The 11,196-nt window shown below is 32.5% G+C and overlaps 1 protein-coding gene across 1 annotated transcript; it reads left to right on the top strand.

The window, feature by feature from the left end:
* The first annotated feature begins 6,259 nt into the window (after positions 1 to 6,259).
* LOC139848474 (uncharacterized) lies at positions 6,260 to 8,035 on the top strand. The gene has a single exon (XM_071838202.1). It carries the CDS (start codon positions 6,260 to 6,262, stop codon positions 8,033 to 8,035), a length of 1,776 nt encoding a protein of 591 aa, XP_071694303.1.
* Positions 8,036 to 11,196: the final 3,161 nt, after the last annotated feature.

Below are 11,196 nucleotides of genomic sequence, written 5' to 3'. Positions count from 1 at the left end.
TAATTTCTTTCTTAACAACATCTTGCATATTCGGATTTAGTCTTCGTTGGCGTTGCACATACGTTTTATGACCTTCTTCCATAAGGATTTTATGTGTGCAATACAAAGGACTTATTCCTTTAATATCATGAATTTTCCATGCAATAGCTGGTTTATGAGCTCTTAGTACAGAAATGAGTTGAGATTTTTCATTTTCAGTAAGAGAAGACGATATTATTACAGGTAATTCAGATTCACCATGTAAGTAAGCATATTCCAAATGGTTTGGAAGTGACTTTAATTCTAATGTCGGTGGTTCTTCTATCGATGATTTGTATCGATATCTGTCTTCTTCTTTTAGCATTTGAATTTCTTCTGTTGTCGGTTCATATCCATTAGCCATAAGTGTAGCTAACATTTCAGTTTCATCAATTGGTTCAGTTCCTTCTCCCAAAGAACATTCTCTCGTTCCTTGTAATTCTAGAAATTCTTCTAATAATTCTGCATGTGAATCTATAGTTTGAATATAATAACATGTATCATCTGCAGATTGTGGTTGTTGCATTGCTCTATCAACTGAAAAGGTAACACTCTCATCCTCTATACTTAGGGTCAGTTTCTTACCAAACACGTCTATTATTGCTTTAGCCTTGTTTAAGAATGGTCTTCCTAATATGAGAGGAACTCGAGAATCTTCTTCCATGTCTAAAATAACAAAATCTACTGGAAATACTAAAGTACCAACTTTAACTAGCATGTTCTCCATTATCCCTCTAGGATATTTTACTGATCTATCTGCCAGTTATATGCTTATTCGTGTTAGTTTCAATTCTCCAAGGTCTAGTTTAGCGTATAGTGAATACGGCATTAAATTTATACTAGAACCTAAGTCTGCCAATGCTTCTATTGAACTAAGACTACCCAGAAAACATGGAATTGTGAAACTTCCTGGATCTGATAATTTTTCTGGTATCTTATTCAACAGCACTGCAGAACAATTTGCATTCATAGTAACAGTCGAGAGTTCTTCCATTTTCTTTCTATTTGTGATTAGATCTTTCAGAAATTTAGCATATCTAGGCATTCCTGAAATCACATCAATGAAAGGAAGATTGACATTTATTTGTTTAAACATATCCAAAAATTTGGATTGCTCGGCTTCAAGTCTCTCTTTTCTCATTTTACTCGGGTAAGAAAGTGGTGGTTGGTATGGTTTAACATAAGATTTAGCCTTAACTGTGTTATCTTCATTAACCTTCTCAGTGACATAAAAGAACAAAATATGGTGGCTTGTATTTTTGTAAGCTTGTTGCATTATTTTTAAGTTGTTGACCGATGGATAGAGATTGGTACACAATTTATATATAATATGAATGCTAATCCTTTTCTTGCCTACGTGATCATCAAGTCTCAATGATATATATATACTAATGTTTTGTTCAACCACATAACCACAAATACACTTCATATTGTTTTGCTAACCGAGAGTTTCAAAACACATATACATATATTTTATATTAATTATTTTATTTAATATATTTATTTATTTTCTTTTTACATTTTTAATATTAGTAAAAATATTCTATAAACAAGTGATACGCGAGTGTTTTAATTCGAGTTTCAAACCATTTTAAACTAAGGAAATATTGGGTATTATTCGGGGTATTGTTCTTGAATCCAAGGCCAACCATACAGTCGTCTACCATCATTACGTCTACGCAACTTGCCTACAATATTGAATCTCAATATTGAACCGTGAGTTTATAGATCCCTTTTTAAATACTTTAAATATTTTTGGGCTGAGAATACATGCAATTTATTTTAAATGCAATGGACACAAGTACATACTTAATTCTACACTGAGTTAAACTGAAAATTCCTTAGCTTTGGTAACTAGTAGCTGCCAGTACATAAGATATGGACTGGTGGGCGTGAATAATTGTATATGGATCCATAGGGCTTGACATCCCCGTCCGAGCTAGAGCGCTAGCCTTTTAACGGACGTATGTTATTTGAGTTTATGACACGTTGGTTTGCGTGTATTAAAACGAATTGGGTAATTATCATTATAACATTAAGTTTAGTTACCAGGGTGCTCTGTTATGTAGAATCTATTGATAAACTTTTGAAGAAATCTTGAAGTCCATCTTTATATATTTATGACTCGAGCAATTAAACCTATAACTCACCAACATTCGTGTTGACATTTTTAGCATGTTTTTATTTTCAGGTCCTTAGACTGCTTCCGCTGTGATGTGCTTGTTGCCTGCATGGAGTCTCTCATGCTTTGTATAAAGTTTATTGCATTCGAAACAAAACTACGTTGTGTAATAAATAATTTGACTGTGATGTCAACCTGTAAAATAAAAACTTATGTATTTTGGGGATTTGCTTATACCTAAGCACTCGCCCACATGTTTTTAACTTTCTATGTTTAGGAAGTCACTTATTTTAATGAATGCAATATTTTATCAAAACGTATCATATAGAGGTCAAAACCTCACTGTAGAATCAATGATTAACGTGCCGCGTCAATAGCGATTTTGACAGTTCGTTACACTTTGACTATTCTTAATAATTTTTTGCTCCCTAAGTACTTCCTTACACCTTTCCTTACACCTTTGATTTTAATCACAAGTGTTGACTCGTCTCTTTGTAACACATCTTTTCCAACAACAAATTCCATCGAGCCATACCATTGGCGATCCGTACACGTGTTTCTCCCCTAGGGTATATACAGTATTATAACTCATTCTCAATTTGTTAGCGGTGGTTGAAACGACGGCGTAAGTATAAGTGTTATTGAGTCCCTTTGCCGAGATGCTAGTAACTTCCAATCTTCTCATGATTTTTGAGGTTTTTGTTTGATGATATATTGAAAAGAGAGAGATATGTCGATAAAAATAATTAATCCATTGACCATATGATGATATATATAAGGTTTTTATAACCGACTTTACACTACTAGAAAATCTGGAATTAGCTACGGATTTTCGACGGCATATAAATCCGTCCCTAAATACCGACGGATTTTCGACTACTTTCCAACGAATTCAAAAATAATAAATTTAACATACAATTGCGACGGATTAGCGACGGATTAACTACGGCAACTCATCTGACGGTAATCTATCCCTAAATATAACATTTGCGACAGATTACCGACGGATTAGCTATGCCCAGAAATTTGTCCCTAATCCGTCGGAAATTATGGACGGATTTGTGACGGATTTTTTATAATTGAGATTCTATCGAGTTTACGAGCACGAATGAATACGTATAAGTACCAAAATGTCTTAGAATACACTTTTACCATCAAATATAACATATATTCATCAATATACTATACGTTTGTCGGATATATACATTTGATATAATGTATTCATATATAAGTTCAATAATGGTTGATAGCGAATATATGTATACTCGTACGTGTGTTTGCATTTATACACTAATTAGTATTTTTAAAATGTTTATTAACTAATATAGATGTAATCATGAATGAGTGTCTATACGTTTTCATCTAAATCGTAATTTTAAAAAATATATAAATATATGGCCGTCCCTAATCCGTCGGTAATTAGCGATGGATTTGGGACGGACGTTTGTTATAATTGAGATTTTATCGAGTTTACGAGCACGAGTGAACACGTAGAAGTACCAAAATGTCTTAGAATACACTTTTACCATCAAATATAACATATATTCATCAATATACTATACGTTTGTCGAATATATACATTTGATATAGTGTATTCATATATAACTTCAATAATCGTTGATAGCGAATATATGTATATTTGTACGTGCGTTTGCATTTACACACTAATTAGTATTTTTAAAATGTTTATTAACTAATATAGATGCAATCACGAATGAGTGTTTATACGTTTTCATCTAAATCGTAATTTTAAAAAATATATAAATATATGGCCGTCCCTAATCCATCGGTAATTAGCGACGGATTTAGGACGGACATTTGTTATAATTGAGATTTTATTGAGTTTACGAGCATGAGTGAACACGTATAAGTACCAAAATGTCTTAGAATACACTTTTACCATCAAATATAACATATATTCATCAATATACTATACTTTTGTAGGATATATACATTTGATATAGCGTATTCATATATAAGTTCAATAATCGTTGATAGCGAATATATGTAAATGTGTACGTGTGTTTGCATTTACACACTAATTAGTATTTTTAAAATGTTTATTAACTAATATAGATGCAATCATGAATGAGTGTCTATACGTTTCATCTAAATCGTAATTTTAAAAAAATATATAAATATATGGCCGTCCCTAATCCGTCAGTAATTAGCGACAGATTTGGGACGGACGTTTGTTATAATTGAGATTTTATCGAGTTTACGAGCACAAATCCACACATCTAAATTGTATTTTCTTTTATATAAATAGCTAAAAAGAAATTCATTATATATTTACCTATATACTAATAACCATGAAAAAGTTGGTCGTTTGCTAAGGGGCAAAACGACAATAGTTTTATCCCCTTTTCACACTTGAATTTTCATTCTCCCCCCTCAACTATAAACGCCTTACAAAAATTACCCCAAATTCCAGGGGGTTAAACCGTCAATTTTATAAATTAAAATAAAAACTTCATCCACACACTTCGACAGCCCGTATCTTCCTCCTCGCCTCGAGTTAAATTTCACCGACCATACCGTTAAACTCGAAATAATTTTGTGAACAAAAAGAAAATAGGTACGTTCGAAACGGCCACTTTTTAAAAAACACTAAACACAACGACAGCCCGTATCTTCTCGCTCGCGGCAAGTTAAATTTTTCCGACAGCAGCGTCAGACTCGAAATAATTTTATGAACAAAACAAAAATAAGCACGTTCGAAATGGACACTTTTTAAAAAACGCTAAACACAACGATAGCCCGTATCTTCCTGCTCGTCGCGAGTTAAATTTTTCGCCAGCACCGTTAGACTCGAAATACTTTTATCAACAAAACGAAACTAACTACGTTCGAAATAATTAATATATTATTAAAAGTTTATTATAATATGATGAATGCTTAAATATACAATATAAATAAATTAAATTAAATATAAAAATAATATAATATAATGAATGCTTCTTAAAAAAATGCAAGTGTGGTAGGTGGCCTAATCAAATAGAAGAGAAGTAGAAATCGATTAATCTTTACACTGCTATCAATCAAGCACTTCATATAGCTTTAGATTTTGATTCTCGGTACCTACCTTTTTTAAATTTATAATTTATAAATTATTATATCATTATTACTATGTTACTGTTTCTAAAATTAGTGTGAATTTACATTTCACTCTGTAGAAATAGTTTGAATAAAAATTATCTAACTAAATTGACATTTGGAACATGAGGTCTGAAATGAAATTAATCAAATTTCACTGTTATGTGTACGGATAAAGTTATAGGTTCACGGATTAAGATTATATACATTTTCACCAAATAGAATTATTTATTTGGTCTGTATCTCGGTGGCCTAAACAAACTAAAGCTGCTTTATCGTCTCTCTCGATCTACATCGCAAACCACATCTAACTCTTGTAATTTATACAGGTATTCTAGATCTCTGTCTCTTTCTACTATTTTAAGCTCAATTTCTTTTAATCTACTCATCATCCATTGTTTTTCAAATTTTCATCGTGTTTATCAGAGTTAGGGTTTGGTTATTAAGTCGAAATTTTGATTTTAGTATCGACCTATTTGGTTCTTCAGCATAACTTTCAGTTGTATTATTGTATTCCAAATAAATAATCTAGATTCGTGTCTATATGCATAATTTACTTTTTGGGTACACCTTTAATGGTAGGTTTTAGATACAGCAAGTCATGGTAAAAAATTTGGTCTTAATTAAACTTTCTTCCTTGTTGTTGTTCAATTATGACTTAATTTTGTTTGAAAAAAAATCTAATTCATTTGAGTTTGGTGTTGTTGTGTCTTTCTGTTAATGAGAGTGAAATAGGAAAATAACTCATATAAATCGAACCATATACTTGATGTTAGCTTTGATATTTATATACTTATTATATTTACTAAATAGTTGATGAGGATGTTATATACTCAGTTTTATATTTACATGAACATGTACTTACAGCATGTATATGTCGTATATGTATTGTGATTTGAATGTTATTATTGAGAACTTGTGCATAATTATATGTCATGTTATGATTTTTTACATTTTGTTACTTGTTGTCTCTTAGGTTACTTATTTATAATGTCGAGGAGTGATTGGAAATGGATGTAAAATATGACAGATAATAGCAATTTTCTTTATTTGAATTTTATTCTTAAAGTCGACATGGTCTTAGACTTTGCCTTTTCTAATGAAAAAATTGTTGAAACCAACGTAAGGCCGACGGGAGAAATAGTTTTTCAAATTAAATGTCCGTGTACCATTTGCAAAAATAATCACTATAGGCCAAGAGATTTTGTTAAGGAACACTTGCTTACTAAAGGGTTCATTCGTAACTACACACGATGGGTTCAACATGGTGAAATAGAAATCCAAGATGCAGGAGAATCTTGTACTCCCATGGAAGTTGATCTTGATCATGATGATGGTATGAGACGGATGGTGTGGGAGAACATACGAGCTGCTGGTTTTCAATCAAATCCAGAATCAAGTTTTCATGAAGAACATGTACCAAATGCAAGAACAAAGAGATTCTATGACATGTTAAAAAATGACAACGAGCCTTTATACAACGGGTGTGAAGAATGGTCAAAATTACAAGCTGCCACGACTTTGTTGAATTGGAAATCAAGTTGCAATGTACCCGAGTCTACCTTTAATCACATACTTACCATTTTTAAAAGTATGTTACCTGTTGGTAATAAGCTGCCATTGAACTTGTATGAGACCAAAGCGATCTTGAAGGAACTTAGTCTTCTAAAAAAGAGGTATGATGCTTGCAAAAACCATTGCATGTTATTCTATAAACAAGAAGATTTGTCATTAACCCACTGCCGATACTGCAATGAACCTCGCTATAAATTTAATAAGGTCCCTTATTTGGTATTAACGTACATGCCAATTGGAGAGAGGCTTAAGAGGTTGTATATGTCAGAAAAGACGGCCAAAGAGATGACGTGGCACTTCGATCACAATACAAAAGAGGGTTGCATGTCACATCCCAGTGATGGCGAGGCGTGGAAACATTTTGATGAAACTCATCCATTCTTTGCAGATGAGATACGAAATGTTCGGCTTGGGTTGTGCACTGATGGTTTTAGCCCTAATAACTCAAATTCTAATCCTTATTCGTTATGGCCCGTGTTCCTCACAATTTATAACTTACCTCCTTGGATGTGCGCGAAAGACTCATACGTTCAGTTATCTTTGGTTATTCTTGGAAGAAAGAGTCCCGGCCAAAACTTAGATGTGTTTCTTCAACCGTTAATAGATGAGTTGAAAGAGTTATGGGATGATGGTATTGAAGTGTATGATGCTTATCGTAAACAAAATTTTACGATGAGAGCTATACTTTTGTGGACAGTTAGTGACTTCCCCGCTTATGCAATGCTTTCGGGTTGGAGCACACATGGTAGATTGGCTTGCCCTTATTGCATGGGTGACACAAATGCATTTCGGTTAAATGAGGGAGGGAAGCCATGTTGGTTTGACTGCCATCGAATACTATTACCAGAAAGACACCCATTTCGGCGTGACAAGAAAGGATTCAAGAAAGGAATTTCCCAATTGTCAACTACTATACCACCAGAATTAACCGGTGATGAAATTTTGAGCCAAGTGTCAAACTTTCCAACCGTTTATGAAGGTGAACCATACTCAGCAAAGAATCCAAAAGACCCAAACTTTGGTAAAACCCATAATTGGGTAAAGAAAAGTATATTTTGGGAGTTGCCATATTGGCATTCTTTGTTAATCCGACACAACCTTGATGTAATGCACATCGAGAAGAATGTTTTTGAGAATCTGTTTAACACTGTCATGGACACTCCGAAAACAAAGGACAATATCAAGGCGAGGAAGGATATTAATTTGTATTGTGATCGGGTGTGATGACCCGGAAATTTCTGACCAAATTTAAACTTAATCTTTAACGTTTCCGACACGATAAGCAAAGTCTATGAAGTTGAATCTCAAAATTTTGAACTATTCAATTACCCTTCGATTGTTCTCAATGATTCGCAAACCATTATATGTAAATAGATACATATATATACTATAACTTGAAAACGTAACAAAGTTTTAATTGTTTAATACCGTACATTAAACTTATTGGTTTAAATATTTATTTGAATATATATGATAAGTTGGAATATTAATTGTATGAATAAATTGCGACGTATATTTAAAACGTGTTTATGAATGTTGAAAATATATATTAACTTGGTCATAAAACGATTTGTTATTATATATTAACAAATAGCGAGACAATGATTTATAGAAGTAAATGACCAAAACACTCGAAAGTTTAAGATACACTTTGAATGATATAGTTTATTGATAATTTAAGACTATATTTTGACAAAGGTACAAGTCACAAAACGTAAATTGCGAGTTTTCTAAGCGTACGAAAATGCGTTCGAGAAACCGGAACCGGGACATAAGTCGAGTGAGAACGTACGAGTCATCGGAACGAAAATTACAAGTCAACCATGCATGTGAATTTAATATAATATATAATTAATTATATAAATTAAATATATTATATATATTATATAAAATTATGTCGACAAATAAAAAGTTAAAAGTTTATGAGCTGGATCAGAGGGTCATGCGATCGCATGGGGTACTTTTTCAGAAAAGGTTCTATAAATTGCTCAGTTTTCACACTTCTTTCTCTAATATGTATTTATTTTATTTATTTATTTATTTATTATTATTATTATTATTATTATTATTATTATTATTATTATTATTATTATTATTATTATTATTATTATTATTATTATTATTATTAAGATTAATATTATTATTAATATTATTAATATTATTAATTAGTATTATACATAAAATACTACGACGAGGTTATGAGCGTGTCACTTTCAAAATGGTTTTCAAGCGGGATAGAGCTAAGGAAATTATGTGTTATTGCCAAGGAGGTTATGGGTAATGTTCGGGGGTATATTTGTAAATCAAACCTAGTGTTTATCATCTCCGTTACGTCTACGTACTTTCCTACAATATTGACTCTCAATACTGATACGTAAGCACTCATATCTTATCTTTTATATAGTAATTATGTATCCATGTCTAGTGCTCGAGTATATATATTTATGCATGCTTGTATACTAAATTTCATCATTAAATAGTTTATAATGAATCACTAATTAAATACATATATTACTTATAAAAGGTATATGATATACATGTTTTTGGAAAGCTGGCGAAAAATCAATAACTTTTCATTTAGATATCGAATAGTTTCGATGAACGGATTAAAAGATATGATCAACTGAATTATGATTGACGTTAATTGAAATTGCTTTTGAATCTGCAATTAAGATTTAAACAACTTGTTTACGAGACTAATAAAGTGAACTTTTAACTATTACCAACCGAGTAAATGAATCCTTATATAAGGCACGTTTCGTTTTGTTGAACTATTGTCAAAATTGACTTTTTGAAACAACATTGGATAACTTTTGTATGTCGATATCAAGCATTAGGATTATGATACACTATGACCAGACCTAGCTTGATAAACATTTATTGACCAACATATGTTCTCTAGGTTGAGATCTACGATTAATTGGTAATCCGAGTTTCGGTCACATTTTGGTGAACAACTTTATATGCTGCTAAGGTGAGTTTCATTGCTCCCTTTTTAATTGCTTTTGCAATATATATTTTTGGGCTGAGAATACATGCAATTTATTTTAAACGCAATGGATACAAGTACATACTTAATTCTACACTGAGTTTGAACCGAAATCCCTTAGCTTTGGTAACTAGTAACTGCCAGTACATAGGATATGGACTGGTGGGCGTGAATAACAGTATATGGATCCATAGGGCTTGAAATCCCCGTCCGAGCTAGAGCGCTAGCCTTTTAACGGACGTGTGTTATTTGAGTTTAGGACACGTTGGTTTGCGTGTATTAAAACGAATGGGGTATTTATCATTATAACGTTAAAGCTTAGTTACCAGGGTGCTCTGTTACGTAGAATCTATTGATAAACGTTTCTGGATGAAATAACTGAAATCTTGTGATTCACTTTTATATAATCTATTGATAAACTTTTCTGGATGAAACAACTGAAATCTTGTGATCCACCTTTATATACAGATTATGCGCAACATTAAAACTATGAACTCACCAACCTTTGTGTTGACACTTGTTAGCATGTTTATTCTCAGGTTTCTAGAAGTCTTCCGTTGTTTGCTTATATGTTAGACAAGCTATGTGCATGGAGTCTTACACGGCATATTTTTCAAGGAAACGTTGCATTCACCAAATCATCACCATGTATCTTATTTTGACTGCATTGTCAACGGAAGTACTATTGTAAACTATTATTTACGGTGATTGTCTATATGTAGATATCATCAGATATCGAAAACCTTTGATTTAAATATTCATTTATGGTGTGCCTTTTCAAAAGAATGCAATGTTTACAAAACGTATCATATAGAGGTCAAATACCTCGCAATGAAATCGATGAATGACGTGTTCGTCCATATGGATTTGGAGCGATCGTCACATCGGGCGAGCTTGCATCTTTTTAAAAACAACAATAATAAAGTTATGAAACCAAAGGCAGCATACACTCTGACCAAACCATAATTAAAGAAAGTTTGTGAATGGTTAAAGAAGGTGAAATTTCCTGATGGCTATGCTTCAAATATTGGGGGATGTGTAAATGTTCAAGAGTGTACCTTTTATAGTTTCAAGAGTCACGAGTGTCACGTATTTATGCAACGGTTGTTGCCTATTGCTTTAAAAGGGATGCTGCCTGATGCAATATGGGACGCGATCACTGAGTTGTGCACATTCTTTCGTGTAATATGCTCAAAGGTGTTGCATACTGAGGACTTGCAAAAACTTGAAAAAAGTATCGTTGTAACAATTTGCAAGTTAGAAAAATTCTTTCCACCTGGATTCTTCGACTCAATGGAACACCTTATTATCCATTTAACACGTGAAGCGATTCGTGGTGGCCCAGTTCATATAGATGGATGTATCCATATGAGAGGTAATCTTATAAGTACTATTA

The sequence above is a fragment of the Rutidosis leptorrhynchoides genome, chromosome 5 (assembly GCF_046630445.1).
Source record: "Rutidosis leptorrhynchoides isolate AG116_Rl617_1_P2 chromosome 5, CSIRO_AGI_Rlap_v1, whole genome shotgun sequence".
Taxonomy (NCBI): domain Eukaryota; kingdom Viridiplantae; phylum Streptophyta; class Magnoliopsida; order Asterales; family Asteraceae; genus Rutidosis; species Rutidosis leptorrhynchoides.
This window is presented reverse-complemented; position numbering and strand designations above follow the sequence as displayed.

What these genes read in the sequence shown, in the direction of transcription:
- LOC139848474 (XM_071838202.1), top strand. Translation starts at nt 6,260, where the DNA reads ATGACAGATAATAGCAATTTTCTTTATTTGAATTTTATTCTTAAAGTC.